This window comes from Prionailurus viverrinus, chromosome D4, assembly GCF_022837055.1.
Source record: "Prionailurus viverrinus isolate Anna chromosome D4, UM_Priviv_1.0, whole genome shotgun sequence".
Lineage (NCBI taxonomy): Eukaryota > Metazoa > Chordata > Mammalia > Carnivora > Felidae > Prionailurus > Prionailurus viverrinus.
Genome location: NC_062573.1, coordinates 24,454,840 through 24,475,035, shown reverse-complemented (window position 1 = coordinate 24,475,035; position 20,196 = coordinate 24,454,840). Strand labels below are relative to the sequence as shown.

The 20,196-nt window shown below is 42.1% G+C and overlaps 1 protein-coding gene across 3 annotated transcripts in view; it reads right to left on the bottom strand.

Moving 5' to 3' along the window:
- Nucleotides 1-6,692: 6,692 nt before the first annotated feature.
- Nucleotides 6,693-20,196, bottom strand: part of ALDOB (aldolase, fructose-bisphosphate B) — a 70,890-nt gene continuing 57,386 nt past the window's right edge. For all 3 annotated transcript variants that reach the window (XM_047829915.1, XM_047829914.1, XM_047829916.1), the window contains 8 exons: nucleotides 16,021-16,142; nucleotides 14,754-14,965; nucleotides 13,675-13,729; nucleotides 12,638-12,798; nucleotides 11,442-11,525; nucleotides 10,379-10,553; nucleotides 9,771-9,970; nucleotides 6,693-7,193 (listed from right to left, as the gene is read on the bottom strand). In XM_047829915.1, the coding sequence (XP_047685871.1) occupies nucleotides 7,098-7,193; nucleotides 9,771-9,970; nucleotides 10,379-10,553; nucleotides 11,442-11,525; nucleotides 12,638-12,798; nucleotides 13,675-13,729; nucleotides 14,754-14,965; nucleotides 16,021-16,132 (1,095 nt within the window). In that variant the 5' untranslated portion in view covers nucleotides 16,133-16,142 and the 3' untranslated portion in view covers nucleotides 6,693-7,097. The remainder of the gene's footprint in view (nucleotides 7,194-9,770; nucleotides 9,971-10,378; nucleotides 10,554-11,441; nucleotides 11,526-12,637; nucleotides 12,799-13,674; nucleotides 13,730-14,753; nucleotides 14,966-16,020; nucleotides 16,143-20,196) is intronic.

Genomic DNA, 20,196 nt, shown 5'->3' with positions numbered 1-20,196 from the left:
TAGAAATTGTGCACTCTCCTATTCAAATTAGGTGCTCATAGTTAGCATATAGTTAACTTTTCAAAAACAGTTTGTAGCCCAATGAAAAGCATAAAAAGCTACTGAAAGTGCATTTGATGTCTCAGTTATCCTCCTGCCCTAAATCTCCCCCGTTTTACTAGTCCACTAGTGGTTCAGAGGCCATGGTCTCAAATCATAATGAGGTTCTTATACCTGTTCTCAGTATTTTGAAAAGCTTAGGGCAAAGTATATTCTTCATACTTTGCAGTTTGCATGCACACTAAGACATTGTGCTTTTTGCTGGAGTTGCATCTGTTTTGTGTATGGTTACCTTGCTTAGCAGAAGCTCTGGCTGTTTGCCTCATTGTAATGTGGGGACATTGTCATATGAGATATACCAACAAAAATTACATAACATCCTTGGATGTGAACCTGGAATGATATCTCAAAACTCCAGTAGCAGTGAAACAATACTGGATTGTATGTACAATTCATTGCTTATAAAAAGCATAGCCAAAAAGATGAACTTTTAAAGCAAGGTTACTGCAGTGTTCACTGTTGTTTTCTAAGAGGATGATAGAAATAACAGAGAGGAACATGAAATGCCAGAAGAGGAGGGAAGGAGAAAGTTAAAACTTTCAAGAGGAGATGATGCTATAGATGGGCTAAAAGATAAGTATCAAGAAAAAAGGATAGTGTCTGAAGACAGAATTGTAAGAGGACCTACTAGCCACAGAGCGAACCTCCAGTGATGGGAATGTGGCAGGAGGTAAGCCTGCCTGTAAAGGGCAGATGAATAGAGTTGCTGTGCTAAAGAGATGATAGGACTTAATACTGCCTAAAATTCTGTGATAACATTTTCCTTGTATTTAAATTGTGTGTGTGTGTGCATGCCCAAGAGAGGGAGGGACACTTTTAAGTGTGCAGTTCTGAATTTTCACAACTAAATCTACGCAAGTGGCACTTGAAATGTTCCTGGTACACCTGATACTCACCTGGGTACCTTTCCAGAAACTACACACACAACAGATCTTGTGATGCCTTCATTTTAAAAGACAATATGGAATTGAATAGGAGGAGAAAGTTTTGAGCTAATGTGATTATAAGGGCTAAGAAGTCCCATGATACGCAATCTACAAATGAGAACCATGAAAGCCAGTGGTGTAGTTCAGTCCCAGTCCAAAGACTCAAGAACCGGAGCACTGACGTCCAAGGACAGGAGAAGAGGGATGCCCCAGCTTAAGCAGAGAGCAAATCTGCCCTTCCTCTGCCTTTTTGTTCAGTTCACACCCTCAACGAATTGGATGATGCAAACCAGCATTGTGAAGTTGATCTTTACTCAGTCTACAGATTCAAATGCAAATCTCTTCCAGAAACCCTCACAGACACGAGGAATAGTATTTTACCAGCATCTCTTAGCCCAGTCAATTTTAAACATAAAATTAACCAGATAACATTTAAAACAAACAGGTAAAAGCCTTTGGTGGCAAAATAAATCAATAAATCACTACAGTACTCCATTTCTCTAATTTCGGTAAAATTTTGTTTTCATCTGCCTTCCTTAAGGAGGGTTTCATCAGCAAATCTAGAGGCATACACAGCATACCCAGTTGAGCATATTTGTAAAATAAATTTCAACTTTTAAAAATCTAGTCCAAATATTCCAATCATTTTAAAAAAATTACTGTACCTAGTCAGTATTTAATACCTTTCACCTTCCTTCGTGATCCCCTTCAAATGTGTTTTATGGCCTTGGGTGGGTGGCCAAGGAGTAGGTTGATTGATTTCTTTTTAATTAAGGCTATCTCTATAACCATAACACATGGAAAATAGACAGTTACATTTACTTTACTGCACCAATGGTTCAAGTTCAATTAACGTATTTTTAAATACCTGCCAGGTGCTATGTTAATACTGTAAGTATTAGTTGCATAGTGGCTTCAAGCAGTCCTTTAGCTTCAAGGAGACTTTGGGAAGTGAATAGTAAGCCATATGTACTCCGTAACAAAAAGAATGGGGGAAAATCACTTAACTTGCCAAAATACATTTTGTGCAAATAAAACATAGTGCATATCTCTCTACCTGTCCTTGTTCCTGTGCAGAAGCCATGATCTCAAGAACATGCTTCTCATGTTCAATGGCTAAGAAATCGTCGCATCACATGATAGTCATTTCATCCCTGGGACAAAGAAGCACACTCTGACTTCTTTAGCCTATAAAATCTCCCAGGGAAAACCAGGGCAGGACAAGGAAAAGTTGGAAGTGTCTGCAGAAACATGTTTGACCTTGAATTTTTTAAGAGGGCAGGATAGATTTCTCTGACATCTAAGACCTTAGACTACAGCCAAGCTAGCCCTGGTTGTTCTGAACTGCCAGAACAATTACTGCTGTGTTTAGAAGATGCTTTATATTGCACTGTGCCACCACCATACTCAAAGAGCCAAGTGTGTACATGTATGTAAGCTGCTTTTTGAGAAGCAGAGGTAGAAGAATTTTGAATTTTTATTTGTCCCAGTACTTGCCTGTCAAGTTGCAATAAGACACTTTATTAGGGTGGTAAATAGCAATGCTCCATGAGAGTTTTCTGTTGTTTCCCTCAGTGCAAAAGATGTCATTTCCACTCACCCCCCTCCTCCTAGAGTCTAGGCCTGTGCTGGATTGCAGTTCTACACTCTTAGCTGCTTCCCACCTTCCCAATCCTCCCAACCCTCTACCTTCCAAAAAATAACAATTTTCAGCACTATTCTTTTATCATGTTATTCCCTACTCAAAAATTATTCACAGGTCCCTATTTCTCATTACTTCAAGGTAAGACTTTCCATAATATCTCTGCCCAACCTCCCCTTCCCCTCCACTGTGTCACTCTACTTGGCCTCACTCTTCTAAGTTCTGACAATGTCCTCAACATCTCCAACCTGTACTCTAGGCAACATACAGTCAATTCATCTTCATACCCACTCAAGTGCCTTGACCATTTCTCAACAGCCAATTTACAAAGAAAAAATGTAATATTTGTTCACAACTTATATATCTGGCACTATACATAAAATATTGCTAACCTCACAGCAATCCTATTTTACAGATGAGGAAATTGAGTCTCAAGACCCCAAGATCATATAACTAGCTGTCTGTAATTCATCCCACTGTCTTTATAAGGCCCCTTTAATCTCAGCATGTAGCCTATGCCACTGTGATTTAGCACATTTTTGCATACCATTTTGTTTCCTAACTGTACCCTTGTCTTCTTCATCTCCATGGTAAGTATACAAGGACCATGTAGTGTCAACATCACCAAGTATACAGTAGGCGCTAAATGAATACTTGTTGACTGATTTTATAAATGTTTAGAGATTGATACCCAGCATTGAGTGTTCAACCATTTCAGGAGGTTAGGACAGACTGTGTTACAACCAGAAAAACCTTTATTTGACTAATGACAAAGAGCTATGACTGCCTATGTTGACCTTTGCCATTACTCCTGTCTCTTCATTCATCCTTTCTAGAAAATGGGCTTAGGGAATTGGTAGCATTACATGAGCCCTCTGGGCTCTACTGAGCATAAGTAACTCATTTTTACCCTACATATGAGATAGATATTGTTCTAAGGGCAGGTCCACAATTCTTTATCTGATTGCCTTGAGGGTGTATGCGTTTTAGAAATCAGAATTTTTCAGATTTTAGAGATTAAATATAGTGCTTATGCTACATATTGTATAACTCCCTCTGCAGGGTCTGAGTCAGAACCTAAAATCAGGCACATTTTCTCTGCATCCCATCAAGTGGAATAAAGGTGCCACAGTCTCAAGTCACATTTTGCCACCAAATAATTTGCTGCAAACTTATGAGAAACTTTTGTTTTCAGAGCCTTTTGGATTTCAGAATTGTGAAAATTATAAGGGATGTGAACCTGTTATTGAGATGTATTGACTCATTTAATCTCTCAATAATTTGCAATGCTGTACTTGTTTTATTTTGAAGAGGAAGAAACTGAACTGCAGAAAGGTTCTATAATGTGCCCAAGGTCACATGGCTAGGAAGTGGCAGAGACAACGTTTGAACCTAGATTGTCTGACTCCAGAACTGGTGCTTTTCACCACCCCAAATTCTGCAAACCAAGAGGACTTTGCAAGTCTCACCTACTGGTAATGTGACCTTGGACCACTGCCTTAGCGTCCTGGGCCCCGTTTCCCTCATCTGTTGCTAAAAGTGAAATGTAGATGTCAACCCGGAGGCTTTCACCCCAGGAGAGCTACATCAGATGAACTTGAAGTCTTATTCCTGCTTTGCCTAAAGTCTGCTCTAAGATTTCTGCAAGGTTCTAGAGGCTTATATTCTCATTGTCACAGTTGGCTTCAGCTTCTGTTAAATCAGTTCACATTATGAATCATTATGAGTCATCTCAGTATCTTGTTTTTGACAGCATGATGTAAACTCATGTGTGAAATTCAGCTCTTCATCTCAAGCAGACAAATGTCTTTAGATTGCTTGTTATTTCTCCACCTTCTTAAAAGTGCTTTAGTCACCGCCCCACCGCCCCACCACCACCCCTGCCCTGCTTCCATATTGCCCTGGCTTCTCCCGCTTTTGGTACTTATGCCTTCAAGATATCCTTTTCTCCCAGTAAATTTTCTTACACAAAGGCAGTTGTAAGAGTTCCTTCCCCTTGGCCATGCCTCGGTGCTTACCCTAGATGCTATCTCCTCCCACTTCCCAACCTCTAGTCAATGGCACCTGTGTTTCTTGCTTAGCTACTTAAGTTTGATTGTGTGATATGCAAATATCACCCCTAGCCTAAAGCTGAAACTTCTCAATTACCTTCAGTGCCTAGTACCAACTTTTATTTTTAGCAGGTGTTCAATAACTAGAATAAATCCGACAGTATGCCAAAAGGTAGGAACCCACTAATATATTCCCTCAGTGATCATACAGTTAATAGAAATTAAAGTCTGTAGCCTCATAAAACTTGTCTTCATATTACTCTCAGTGGCATAAATTACTGGGGTTGAGATTTCAAAGACAACTGTAGTGCTTTAGTTGGAAAAATATACCAGATGATAGCCAGGAAAATGCATTATATAAATCCTTATCCCTAGGGAAGTGTAATTTGGCCTGGATCGAAATACATTGATTATAGATTCTTGCTCAACCAATAAATGATAGTCTAGGAGGTTTCTGTACAACATAGGGTCAGTGATGCTAAGTGAGCTCTAGATAAAATTCCTGGCGAAAGAGTTTGTCACATCAGGTGTTGCCAGCTTTAGGGGAGCTTAGCACATGGTAGGAGCTCAACTACTTGCTGATTGAATAAGTGAATGAATGAATGAATGAATGAGGTAAGAAACGTAGAAGACCTACAACACTGGTGATAGAGGTTTTGAACACTGCCTGTTGTCCTGTCCTTACCTTCCTTCCTGGCCATGTGTCCATTATAAGAGAAAGAGACCTGGATTCTAATCTCTCAGCTCTATCCTAAACCCCCATATGTGTGACCATCAGCAAGTAATTTCACTTCTCTAGGCTTAGTTTTATCATCTGTAAAGTGAAAGTCTCAGGCCAAATGATCTCTAAGGTAGGTTTGAATTGTTTATATGAATATAGCTGTCTTTAGAGAAGTAATACAAGTATACAGAAACAGATACTCAAGTGTGGTGGAGACACATGAGTTAAAAATTTTCTGTGTGCCCTACTCCCGGGTCTCTCTCCTCAAACAAAGCCCCTTTAGACTAATTCTGTCTTCCTGCCTTAAATACTTTGCTTATGCCTCTAGTTCTTAATTTATCTACTCCAAGCAATATCATTTATCTTTGTACTCTTCAAGACAAAAAATTTAGTTGACTACTTTCTCCTATATTTAATTATACATATGGATATTTTAGTGATTTCTATTCATTTCCTTTAATAGACTTAGAGGACTATTTCTTTTTTTAAGCACAATTTCTTAATCCATCAATTTTTAATAATATCTTGACTTCCCACTAAGTGAATTAATGTTCCCTCACTTCTCTCCCTTTAATTTCCCAGCTTCTATCAGTTCAATCATTACTTTTATTCCCACCAAAATCAGTATTTTTATATTGCACAAAATTAAAATAGTTAAATTCTCTTTTCTAACTATGGCTGTCTATAATGCTTTTTCTGTAGGTTAATTTTGAAAATTAAAGCCAATAAAGTATAATTGTGTGAATAGCATTTACTGCAAAACAAGGTAGCATGCTTAGATGTGCAGAGGGAGTGCATAGTCTATATCCCCAAACCTGGGCCACTTCAAGAGGAACCCTGCAGGCATCACAGCAACACTGATTCTCCCATAACACTCTGTGTGTTGCTTGAAATCACTTTACATTTTAGCTTGTTTCATATTATGAAGGGCTTTCATTTCAAAATATCCTCAAACTTGAAATTTAGCATGGTAGCTCTGAAACTTGGCTGTATGTTGGAATCACCAAGGGAGCTGTTAAGAAACCCTGATATTTAGAGGATCCCACATCCACAGTTTCTGATTTAATTGGGCTGTGGTGTGGGCTGAGCATCTGGGAGTTTTAATTTTTGGCAGGTTATTCCCAGGAGTAGCCCAAGTTGAGGACCCTAACCATTAATGTCAGTCATGTCTAGTAGAGTCAAAGGTAATAAACTATACTGAGCCCTTTGGAAGCAAGAGCAAAAAATAAAACCTGATACTGGCCGAAGGCTTCTAGAACATTTTATTTCTTTGTTGGTTGCAGTTGTCTCCTTCGTAACATATCACTGCTAAGATGGTTTAATGAGATGCACTTCTCTGCACTCAGCTTCTGCGATATTTGAATGTCGTTATTTGAATGGTTTTGTTTTCAAGTCTATTCTTTTCTTAGGTAGATACTCTGGGGCATGGGGAGCTGGAGCCGTTGGAAGGAAATTGCGTGAAATTTTGTCAGATCCTTGATATTCACACCTATGTTTTAGTAACTGATGTTTTTTTATTGAGTCTAAGAATTTAACAGGTACTGTGTTTCCAGTAGTTCAAATCTGATTTTGTCTAATGTCCAAGGTCAGTTGTTCTCTTTCAGCACTCCAGCCAAGGCATGTAGGAGAGCTAGAGGCAGGCTGGTTGGCCTCAGGTTCTAGTAGGAATAGCAGGCTGTGAAGAGAGACTGAGTGGAAGCAGCACCAGAAGAGCCGGAGTGAACATACTGTCCTTTAGCTGCCTGGCAGTTAGCCTAAAAAGCAAGCATGAGAGAGGACATGGGGTTAGAGCAAATGCAACCCTGTGCTTGACTCTCTCTGTCTCTCCTTTGAAACCAGCTCCACCTGCATTTGGATTTTTTTTTCTCCCTACAGTGATTTTGCTAAATATTGATGCTGATAGCTTTCCTTTCCTTTTATGATACATTATCTCCTTTTTTATCCCAGCTTTCTGAGCATTTCTCAGGCAGGCTGAGGTTTGTGTCAGTTACTGAGAAGGTCTCTTTTTAGTACCAACAGTATTGCAACAACAGTACTAAAAGTTGAGAAACTTCTCATTGATATAGTGATAAGGGAATGGACATTTAAATCTGAACAGTGGAGAAGCTTGCAATGGCTGTTCAAGTCGTTTGCTAGGAAATGGTCCAGATATTATGCCAAAGGACCAGGCAAGGTATAGCCAGAGGTACAACACAGCAAATTAAAGAATTCCAGGGGCGTCTGAGGGGCTCAGTTGGTTGAGCCTCTGACTCTTGATTTCAGCTCAAGTCGTGACCTCATGGTTGGTGAGTTCGTGCTCCAAATTGGGCTCTGCACTGACACTGTGAAGTCTGCTTGGGATTTTCCCCTCTCCCTGCCTCTCTCCCTCTGCCCCTCCCCCACTCACATTCACACTCTCAAAAAAAAATATTTCAAAAAAAATTTTCCATTTTCCACCTATATTTGTCCACAAGAATATATAATTTTTTGGAGTTGTAATTACACTATCATTTGATTCCTTGTATAAATTCCAATTAAAGATGAGTCCAGAATTACAAAACCTGCAATAATAATATTTGAATGCCCCTCGATGGTATCATGTCTTCAAGTCACTGTTGCTATAGTCTTGCTCTCTCTGGGACTTATTTCTACATCTACAGTGACTTTCAAAGTATGTTGCATGGACTTAAGCACTTCTTTAGGAATGAAAATTCTTTGGCTTGACCCCAGTTTTTCTCAATCAGAAACTTCAGTGGCTGGGGCCCAGAAGTCTGTATTTCCACACACCCTCCAGGTGATTCGGATGCATACTCAAGCTTGAGAACCACCATCCTGAATGATGAACTCAACTTCCCTTGTTTTGTGTGGATGGCCCTTCCAGCCCTTTCTTTCACAATCCCTCCATCATACTAGCTACATCTCCCCACCTCCTCAGCCACACATCAGCACAGCCAGACCCAGCTCTCCATCCTAACAAAGTCAAGAACTACCTCTAAAATCTCACACCTCTTTTATGCCTGTGGGATGTTTTCTAAGCTTCTCTGGGGCCTTCCTTTCTTTAATGTCTCATCACCAAACTTCTGGCTATGCTTGATTCCTTGCCCAGCCTCCTCTGTGATCAGCAAGCCACATTAGGGCTATTGCTCAAGTTCAGCACTGTCCTAGCTCCCTATTAAACTTTTACTCAGCTATCCTGCCATTTCCCACTGAGATTGATCTGGATCTTCCTGCATGATTAAGCTATTAGGAAACTTCAGGATCTAAGTTAACACACCACAAATTTACTCTCATTTCAGCCATACCGTGCTTGATGCTTGGCCATTATGTCTGGTCAGTCTCCTCCCAGGCTACTCCAACAACTATTCTGAGCTTCCCCAATGTTAATTAAGACTGAAATCTCCATTCCCTTATCACCCTCAACAGATGGCCTCAACTGGAATCAACTGCTACATCCCTTCACCTCTACAGACCTGATTCCAAACCCATTTTTTTTTCTTCTTTGCTGCCTCTTCCCTCCTTTCCAAGACCGACTCTGCCACCTGCATTTAATATTTAGTTTCGTGCAATCTTGTTTCTTCTAATTCCTTGTCCTCTCAATTATCCCCACTGACCTTGTCTTTAATCTCTCCTCTGGCTCCTTTTGCTTTACACTTAAACATGCCAGGCTCTCCCCTATTTGGCTGAACCCTAAGCTCCCTGAAGGTGGTATCTGCATCTCCTTTATTCACCCCAGCCCTTGGGTCATACTAGGTATTCAAAAAGGAATGGTTACTGATTGAATAAAATCGTTTTAGTCCTTATTTCTCCTGGTATCCTTTCTGGGCCTTTTCCCACCAACCTTCCTTCCTGACAACCTTTCCTCTTCTCTCTCTATTGAAATCGTTGAGCTGAGGGTCACTGTATATGCTCCTAAAAGCCAATGTCCGCTTTCCCTCAGCCTTTATTCTGAATCTCCCTGTAGCGTGTTACTACTGACCCCCTTGAAACTTGTCTCCATTTGTTCCCAGGATCCTTGGTTCATATTATTGCTGCTTGTCATGATGGCTTTCTTCTTCATCTCCCCAAAATGAAAGGTGCCTGGGGTCAGTCCTTGGCCCTCTTATGTTCCCTCGCCAGTGTCTCTGTGGAGATTGTCCTTCAGTCTGCTGTCATCAACTAAGCTCCCAGTGTGGATAATTCACAACTCTCTCTAGCCCTCTCCTTCCTACTGAGCTCTAATGCCACCTTTTCAAATATCTAGCAGACACTCTCTGGAGATACCATCATGGCCTGAAAAAAAAGCAATGCTTCCCCAGGTAAGAAAGCTCCAAGTATCCACTTGATCAAGTAGCTAAGAAGCAGTAGCATCTTACCAGGGCCCGCTTCATGAAAGCCTCCTGGGTCGCCTTCTTGTTTGCAGCTTTGCCGCCCCAGGCAGCCAGTGCACTAGCCTGCAGGGCCCGTCCGTAGGAGAAACTTAGTTTCCAGGGTTTTGGTAGAGGGCAAAGGTTGATAGCATTGAGGTTGAGAGTAGCATCCTCTTCGCTCATGCCACCAGACAAAAAGCAGATACCTGGAAGGAAAGAAGCCATTCCTCTCTACTATTCCCAGTTTATGTGCCTGGCTTGAGAAAGCGAGCAATGAGCCTAAAAGAAATGTGATGCCTCAATCTTTTCTCTCTTTGCATGGAACTGGGTTGGAAAAATTAGTTAGCTTTTGCTGAGGTTAACTGGGCTAAAAAGAAAGGCTTTAATAAATAAGGAGGGTGATTAAATATTGAGGAAATAAATGGATTTTGTGCATTTGGACAGACTCAGGATATGTGGTATCATGGAGTATGAGGGAAAGTGCTGGCTGCCTCTGAGATACAGAGGTCTGTTTCCTGGAAAAAAGAAGACTTTTAGACAAACACAAGAGGTTGTGGAACTCCTTCACAGGATGAGAGCTAAGATCTCAAGTCAGAGGAGAAGGAAAGCCTTACCAGGAACAGCTGCAGGAACAGTACGGTGCAGAGCTGTGACAGTGGCCATAGCCACTTGCTCTGGCATATACTTCTTGGTACAGGCGTGTCCAGCGGTCACCATGTTGGGCTTCAGCAAGGTGCCCTCCAGGTAAACGTGATGGTCATTCAGGGCCTTATAGACAGCAGCAAGGACCTGAAGGACAAGAGGTCCAAACAGGTGAAACCCAGAGCCAGCCTGACAGTCACCTGACCTTGGCACTTTTATGTCGCAGGGATGCGAGCCAAAGGTATTCTTGTATGAGGCTTGGCCAAAGCTTCCCAACCAGCTTCATCTCAGTCCACCTACTTTTGCAAGTGGAGAAACTGAAATCAGGTTACACTGCAAGTATGAATGAAGTACCTTCTAATTACATTTTTCTCACGTGATGCTAGTCTTATTTTTACCTATTTATTTTTTAATATACAGGTTTTTAAATTTTTATTTATTTAAATTCAAATTAGTTAACATACAGTCTAGTATTGACTTCAACGGTAGAACCCAGTGATTCATCACTTACATACAACACCTAGTACTCATCCCAACAACTGCCCTCCTTAATGCCCATCACCCATTTAGCCCATCCCCACGCACGTCCCCTCCAGCAACCCTCAGTTTGTTCTCTGTATTTAAAAGTCTCTTATGGTTTGCCTTCCTCTCTGTTTTTAATCTTATTTTTCCTTCCTTTCCCTATGTTCATCTGTTTTGTTTCTTACATTTCACATTTACTCATCTTATTTTTAAATTTCTTTGTTTACATATAATGTAACTGATCCAAAAAGATAACAGGATTTACCAAAGGTCCCACAGTTGGGGATGTGGATTGTGAAATGCAAGTCTTAGTACAGAAAATTCTGTGCTTTTTCCATATGGAGAATACCATTGTGTCAAAAAAAAAAAAAAAAAAGGTTTGATAAGTACCTCCTTACCTTCTCAATGCTACGTAATGATTCCAACTGAAGAACATTTCATATATCACAGCTGATATATGTTAAGTACCAAGATTTTTCAACTGGAATTGGGACTTTCATGTTCAAGACTTACCTTCTCAGTAACATACTGGCAGTGTTCCATGTCATGGTCTCCATCAGGAAGTACCTCTGGTTCAACAATGGGTACCAGCCCATTCTAAAAAGGGAAAAGGAAGAGGTAAAGAGCAGCTCTGCTCACTGTGATCCTTTCCTTAAGAAGATGTTTTACAGCTGCCTGGGGCACCTGGCTCAGTCGATTAAGCGTCTGGGCTCTTGCTTTCAGCTCAGGTCATGATCTCACAGTTTCATGAGTTCAAGCCCTGAGTCAAGCTCTGTGCTGGCAGCGAGGAGCCTGCTTGGGATTGTCTGTCTCCCTCTCTCTCTGTCCCTTCCCCACTCACACTGTCTCTCTCTCTCTCTCTCAAAATAAGTAAATAAACTTAAAAAAAGATGTTTGACAGTTGCAATTGGTATAAAATGGGGCCCTTATAGAGAAATACCATTCACTGACTTAAAGGCAGTGAAAAGAAATTTAATGGGATTTCTAAAGAGCATTTGTAGCTTGGCCAAAAAAGCACAGTGAGGTTTAAAAAAAAAAAAAAAAGTTCTCCTGGGAGTGAATAAAAAAAATAAAAACCCATAGTTTCTATAGATACAGATCATGCTAGAGATTATTCTAGCTACCTCAGAACCTAGTTGTCACCCATTTAGTGCAGTCAAGATCACTAAGAAAGATCCCCCTTGTGTGGGTTAATTAAGGAATTAAGCACTGTTTATAGTTCTGAGAACGTTGGTAACTCCAACATAACACAACACCCACACAAGCAAATGAGACGTTAACTGGGATCCCAGGACACTTCAACGTATGTTGGAAACTAGTGTCAGGTCACCATCCTCCAAGATACTACTTGGATTGGGGCTAAATCAGAGCTGTCACTCTTGAGCTAGGGATCTCAGAGGATCATGTTTTAGATGTGACGGAGCATAGGCAAGCAAGTGCCCTGGCCCTAGGGGCTGGATCACTCATAAGACTCAGCTTATAGAGCTTTGGCAGAGGGCAGCTTTTGATGGCATCAGCCTTTGGGTTCATAGCTAACTTGTGGAAGCAAATCTTACCCTACCATACCTAGCTATAGCAAAAGTGGTACAAAATGCCACCAGGATACAGGGGTGAGATAAGGTTCATGTACTTATAGTAAAATTGGAAAGAGAAGCTCTGAAGAAGGCTCTTTCCTACTGTTGTTTTAGCTCAAGGGGAAGGCTGAGCACCTGCTGACAGATGCTGGCGTAGCGGGCCAGGGCATTGGCATTTTCCTGGATGGCAAGGTTGGATGGACACTGGTTGTCAATCCTTAGCACAGCACGCCATTTCCCAAAGTCAGCACCATCTTTCTTGTACTGGGCACAGCGCTCAGAAAGGCCATCGAGCCCTGCAAGTCACAAAAGAGAAAAAGGCTTCTTTGCACCCTTATCCCTGATCCATGGGGCACTGATGAAGTGAGGAAGTTCTTCCTTGCCTTACCTTTCAGTTGGTGGAGCTTAAGGACTGAAAACATCCAGGCAAATAAATATCAATCCCGATACTGAGCCCAAAGATCTGGGGCTTTATACTTTGTAAGAATAGAGGGAACTAATATTTGTTTAGTATTTACTATGTTCCAGGCATGATTCTAGGAATTTTGCATACTTCATCTAATTACCCTAAGAATTCTAATAGTTAATATTATAGTAGTTTTACAGATGTGAAAACCCAGGCTACAAGAGGTTAAGTGGCTTTACCAAGTTTGCATAGCTAACAAGTGACAGAACAGGAATTCAAATTCCGCTTAGCTAACCCAAAGCTGTGGTTCATACTTATCTACTTGGGCAGTGAAGTACCTTGCAAAATTGTCTAATTGGGAAGTGATAGAACCAGGAGTCAAACCCTGGTGAGTCTGATTCCAAAACTTGGGACCTTTCCTCTCTTCTGCTGCTGGATTTTTCTCTAAAACTTATCCTCTCAGGTACAGAGTATCTTCTCTGCACAAAGCACTGTGGTAAGCACTTTATGTACCTTATCTAATTTAATTCCCACAACTATTCTGCAAAGCAGACACTGTCATCCCATTTTAACTGGCTCAGAACATTTACATGACTAGCTTGAGGTCACACAGTTATTACATAGAGGAGCTGGGATTGAAAAGCAGATGTATGTGGCTCTAAAACCAGTGTGATATTCATATTTTGTTTTCCCTTGCTTCCCTCTTTGCTTGCCATCATTTCTAACACATATTGGCATGATTCATATCAGTGGGTGATATCCTTACCTTGAATGGTGGTTTCTTTGTTGGTTCCTGCAAGGGGAGCACCTCCCTGGTCTAACTGTGAACATAATTAACAAGCAATTAGCAGATGTCATGGGCCCCAGGAAAACACAAGCAGAGCCCCTGGTACTAATAGTTGTCATTTTTCATAAGCCAAGGAGTTGAATTCCAAAGGTGTGTTAGTCACAGGACGGAGGGAGGGGCAGAGACACACAATTCAGTCCACAGCAGAAGGGAAGTTACCTGGAAGGAACAATGTCTGAGTGTCAACACTAAGAAGATGAAAACACCGGGAGCTTGGTAAATAAGAAGTAATCTGACAGTACCTGGGATGTAGAGGTGCCATATAGGAGTAGCTCCCTTTAATTATGTGTCTAAGAGAAATTTCATGAGCACCTGCACATACCAGGCACTACATTATTCCAGGAAATCAAAAGAATAAAGACACAGCCCCTACTCTCGGCATACCAGAATCTGAGGTCATGAGCCAGAGAGGTAGACAGCCTGGGTTTGAAGGCTCCAGTTTTGCCTTGCTGTGGGCAACTTACAGCTATGCCTTGTAATTCCATTTTCTTGCCTCATCTCTAAAATTAGGATAATAACTAAACTGACCTCCAGAGGTTATGAGGAAGATTAAAGGAGCACTTGGAGTTGTAAGCACTCAACTGATACTAGTTTTCAATCCTGAGCTCATGTGGTTTGAGATAACAGAGTTATAACTGAATGGTAAATGCTTCAATAATAATAGTGATCCTGAAATAAATAATAATTATGTGACAGGAACTGTTTTATAAACTCCTCATTCTTATAAGTGCCTTATGAGGTACGCCCTACTATTCCCATTTTAGAAATGGAGAAACTGAGACACCAGGAGATAAAGTACCTTATAGAAAACTTGGCTGGAAGAAGAAGGCACTGGCAGAAAAGTCTAGAAGAGGATCTGGTCCTCAGGGGGAGGATGATGCTGGAAAGGAGTACGAATGACAGTTGGATGATGAGGGTGTCCAGAGTGTTGGCCCAGTGACTGTGCTGAGAGTTGGGCTGGGATGAGGCAGAAGGGAGGTGGAAATGGAAGTATTTACCTTGATTCCCACCACAATCCCCTTTTCCTTGAGGATGTTTCTGAACAGCTTCCCCTGACTGTCCTTCTGGTAGAGGGTCTCATGGAAAAGGATCACGCCCCCGATGCTCTGGTTGATGGAGTTGTCTACGGTAAAGAGGATTTCCCGGAACTGCCGGCGGTTTTCCTCAGTGTTCTCCACCTTGATCCTCTGCAGGCGGTTTCCCATGGTGCCTATAAGGTGGGCGGGCCAAACGCAGCTGGAGGGGCAAGCCAGGGCTTTACTGCTGGCCTCCTCCACTCTAGCTCAGCGACCCTCAGCAGGACAGCAAGACTCTATTTTATTCAGATCTTCAAAACTGTCTCCTTTTTGACTCCCTCAAGAAAGACCTGGGCTGCTGTCAGGATGCTGGTTAGGAAGTGCATGGAATGGACATGTCAGGGTCCAGGTGGGTGGAAGCCACCATTGGGTTCAAGTGGGTTTGTAAGGCCCTCAGACCTCTCTAGCCACTCCCACCGCCCACCCCCAGGTACAGCCCTCAATCTGACTAGACGATACAGTAGAAGGAGGGATGGGGGCAGGCTCTTGACTCCTTTAGCTTCTATCATTTTATGGTGGGCCATAGAGGCCAGCCGCAACCCTCCCTTGTGCCATCCTGGGCTTCTCTCAGCCACAAGCCCTTCCCTGTTCCAGATATGGACACTTCCCTGCCTTCCCTGACCTTCCTTAGCTGACTTTACACTGACTTCTCAGCAGCAGAGGTCTGTGTATCTGACCTCATTCTTATTACTGAGTTCCTGGCCTTGCTATAGTCTATATTCAAAAGATCCCTGGCAGGGCACCTGAGTGGCTCAGTCAGCTAAGCATCCAACTTCTGCTCAGGTCATGACCTCGTGGTTCAAGAGTTTGAGCCCCACACTGGGCTCTGTGCTGACAGCTCAGAGCCTGGAGCCTGCTTCAGATTCTGTGTCCCCCTCTCTCTCCACCCTTCCCCTGCTCCTACTCTGTCTCTCTGACTCTTTCTCTCAAAAATAAATAAAACATTAAAAAAAAAAACCCAAATGATTGCTGGCAAGGGGGCCTTAAAATGGAGGGCTTGAGCCTCTTCCTTTGTTTTTCAGAAATCTACCCACTGGAACTACAGGACTCAAAATGTCTATGTTTACTGGGTCTTCTGCTCCCACTGCTGTGTACCTTTACTCCTCCGAGAGGAAAGAATATGATTGTTGATTGCCTTTGCTAAGTTGTAGAAATAAGAATACACTTGTATGATGTTACTTGCACTCACCTACGGACTCATCTGCAGCCAGGATCCCCTTCCCATTGGCAACAATGCGCTGGGCGATTTCTGAGAGCTCCTTCTTCTGTTCTGAGGTGAGGGCTGGAAATTGGTGGGCCATGGTGACAGGTCTGTAAAAGAGTGTGGGAGTGTCCTGAACAGAACTGCAGGTGGATCAGACAGGTTCATGACCAAGACAGCCAATGTATGCTACCAAGCCCTGTGGGCCCCTCTATTTCTGAACCATGTCCATAATGGATAAACAAATGAGGTCTGGGTTTTTCCCCCTCTAGCTTAAGTAGTTGCAATTAGCCATAATGGAGGAAGGTGGGATGCCAAATTTCATGGTCATCCTAAATAGAATGTCTTCCAGGAGACCTTTGGGTTCACTGATTCTGAGACTGAACCAGCTAACTAGTGACCCACTCAAATCTGACAAATGGATGGCACTGCGGTCATTGACTATCCCTCCGTGGATCGCTGGTGCCTTTGGGTGCTCTGGATGACTTGAAGGCAGGACAGTGAGGCTTTTAGCCTCGATGGCCATCTCCCATTTTATTCTGTTAGCCTGGATTATTCTTTGGGTAGCAAGCTTGAGAGAAGGAACTGCCATTTGGCCTTGCAGTTAACCTCCCTTCGGCTTTGGGACATAGAGTATGGTGTGCAAGGCTCTTTTTTCTTATATTCAACCACGTATGACACCATTTGGGATATAAGGGGAGGATTTTCCCTAAGTGGCTCTGAACTGGAGGCTCCCATGGACTCTAGGATCATTCTGTATGCCAAAGTCATACAGTGATCCCTGCTCCAATCCCTCTCAGCTTCACTGCTCTAGCAAAGAGAGACTCTGGTTTGAAGATCCCCTATGCAAGCACCCTCCTTGGCAGTGGCCCTCTGAAAAGAATCTTGCCTCTGTTTGGCTGACACCTTGGGCTAGTCAAAAATTCAAGCTCCCAGCACTCTCAAAATTAGAAAGATTAATTTTGCAGGTGTTGGACTATCAAAGAAAAAAAAATGGTGGTAAGGATTATCTTGAATGGTGTCCTATTCAATCCTATGACCTCCTCCTTTCCCTGGTCTTCTCCCTCTCAAACACTCATCCATAGGGTAGATGCCCCATGCCTGCTTTCTACTTCCTGCAAGCACAGGGACATCTCAGTTCTCATTTAATCCACTCAGCAATGGGGTAACCAAGGCAGCTATTATCTTCATTAGTTAACCAGCAAGTTAATACCCAGAGAAGTTAACAGACTTGCCCATGGTCTCAGCTAGGATGAGGCAGAGCTCCCCACCCAGTGCTGCCCCGCATGGCAAATCAATTTCTTCACATTTTCTGCATCCCTTCAAGGCAGGGTTGATATAATAAGTGGATGGCTACTGAACTAATTCACAAGAGGGTGTCATTGATGCCACTCTCACTTCAACAGGGGTTCTCGCATTAACCCCAAAAAGTGGAACCACAGCACTGTCACTGGGGACAGACAGGATAGACTAATGGGCAATGATCTCTAGAGAAGATGATCTTCTGAGACCCCTCCCATCCCAGCCACCTGAAGATAGGGTTTCCCCTCATTTATATATTAGTTCCTAAAATTGTATTCGGGGATTACTAACTTTAAATCTGGCCACTAGTTCTTTATGTGGATAAAAGCCAACCTGAAATTGGTGACCTTCAGACCAAAGTGCAAATTTTCTCTCAGTTCAGGTAATTGCATAAAGGAATTAACAAATAAGAAATAAAGATGTTTCTCTGATGAAACAAAAGGAAAACATCACCCAATAATAGCAAATGACCATTTATTGCCAAGTACTCTGCTAATTGCTTTACATGCACTATATAATTTATTCCTCATTATACCCTCAGAAGGCAGCTGGGCTTCTCCCCTCCCCCCACACACATTATATAATAGATAAGGAAAGAATATAAGAAAGTTTAATTATTTGTCCAAGGACATGTAACTAATAAGGCACAAAGTTAGGATAAGGGGCAGTACTCCCCTCTTTCAAGGAAAGAGTGAGCCTGGTGAAAGGAATCAGCCTTTGGGTGACTCTAATGTCCCCAATAACACCCCCAGAGTACTTGTTGATGACACCCCCAGAGGACCCAAAATCCTTGGGCTGTGGTTCATCAGCCTTACACTATAGAGCTTGTCGATTTATAAACATCTCATATATTCACACAGGGTTTTGATCCTAGATCAGACAGACCTGGGTTCAGACACTGGCTCTGCTTCCTCCTCACTGGGACCTTGAGCAAGTCAGTAACCTCTCTGAGTCTTAGTTTACTATGGAATAAATGGTGCTAGTATCTGCTCTGGTTGTCTCATTGCCAGGTCTAATGTAACTTGTGAGCACCCATACTCATTGTAGTTGCTCCAAATATGTTTGTCGAATTAATTGCATGATAAATTGGAAGATGTTTTATAATGCATTATGAAAATGTTGGATATTACTATATATCTCTTTATAAATGTTAAAAAAAAAATTACCCAAGATCCCATGTTTCTATATACTACCAAGTTATTTTTTTAGTCTGAGTGTGCTGATTCAACCAGAAAAAAAAAACAGAGAAAAGGTCAAATTGAACCAATACTGCTTATGGGAAGTTAAACTTCTACAGAGAGATTAAAGGTCTGTATCACATCAGCACAAATGTTGCCCCTCTGTTAATCATAAAACAGGGTCACAGACCAATGTTCATCCCTGGAGACAGGAAGATAGCCAGGAGTGGGTGACCGTGGAGAGTGATTTCTGTGCTCCCCAGCCTCTGCTCACTGAGGTCTCAAGCCAATTTGTTTTTAAAGTGTGATGGGAAGTTGTTCACATTGTATTATTACAATGGGGGGTGGGGGGAGGAAGCAAGTTTCAAGGAAGTATGTAATATTTAGTATCATTCTTTTTTAGTTAAAAAAAATGGTTTGGGGCGCCTGGGTGGCTCAGTCGGTTAAACATCCGACTCTCAGTTTTGTGTCAGGTCGTGATCTTGCAATTTCGTGACTTCAAGCTCTGCATCAGGCTCTGCACTGACGGCATGGAGCTTGGGATTCTCTTTCTCTCTCTGCCTCTCCCCTGTCCATGCCGTCTCTGTGTCTCTAAAAATAAATAAATAAACCTAAAAAAAAAGTTTTTTACTGGTATAACACATACTGTTTGTGCATCTATGTAAGCAGAGAGTAACCACCCTGGAGTTACTTGTGGGGACTGAAATGGGATGGAGTGACCCTCACGTTTTACTTTATAAATTTTTTGTAATATTTGACTTCTCAATGAATAGGTTTATATATTACATTATTTATTATACGTAATATATTAACAGGTGATACATATACAAATCTGGGAGAAGTTTGTATGGAAATATGAGAATAGAAGGTAATCACAGAAAAACAGAAGTGCAAGTGACCTCAGAGATGTCAACCCTGCCAACTTTAAAGATGGGGAATCTGAACCTCAGAAAGAATATGTCTGATGCCCCTCCTAAATTGTGATGCCCTGGGATTATAAACCACATCCTACTGGCTTCTGACTTGGAATCCTTTTTCCAATCCTTTTTTAGAAAAATAGCAGATGAAATCTATAGTTCTTTCTGCTTTCCTTGAAGAGGTTCTGTGAAAAGATAATGATTTGTAAAAATGAATATTTAACTCCTAGAGAAATATAAGGGAGTAAAGAGTCCATTCGCTTCTCCATGTGCAAGGCAGATGGGCTTTCAAGAAGACATGAGGAGCTAATACATTGAAAGCCTATGACCTCCAGGCACTGCGAGCAAGATTTTACATATAGATGTGTGAAGATGCCCACAGCTTCATTACCCACCCACCCACACCCATGTCACAGTGACAAGCGCAGTGAGATGCCCTATGACAGCTTGATCCCTGATGCTTTGAACACACATGAGGTAGCTCAGAAAGAGAGCTGAGTGTTGCTCTTTCTTCTAAACTGGCACCTAGGTCAAAGGCACTTCTTGGTCTCCATCCAGCACCTCAGGCTTTAGCGTAGGTCTGGGGTGGTCCCCAGATGTGCCTTGGCTTAATGGCAGCAGAGCCCAAGCCCCTACTGGATCCCAATTGGCTAACGGAGCCCTAGGTAACTAGAAAGAAGTTTATTTTAAAAGGCAGCATCTCCTGGGGTGCCTGGGTGGCTCAGTCCCACTCTGGATTTTGGCTCAGGTCACGATCTCACAGTTCA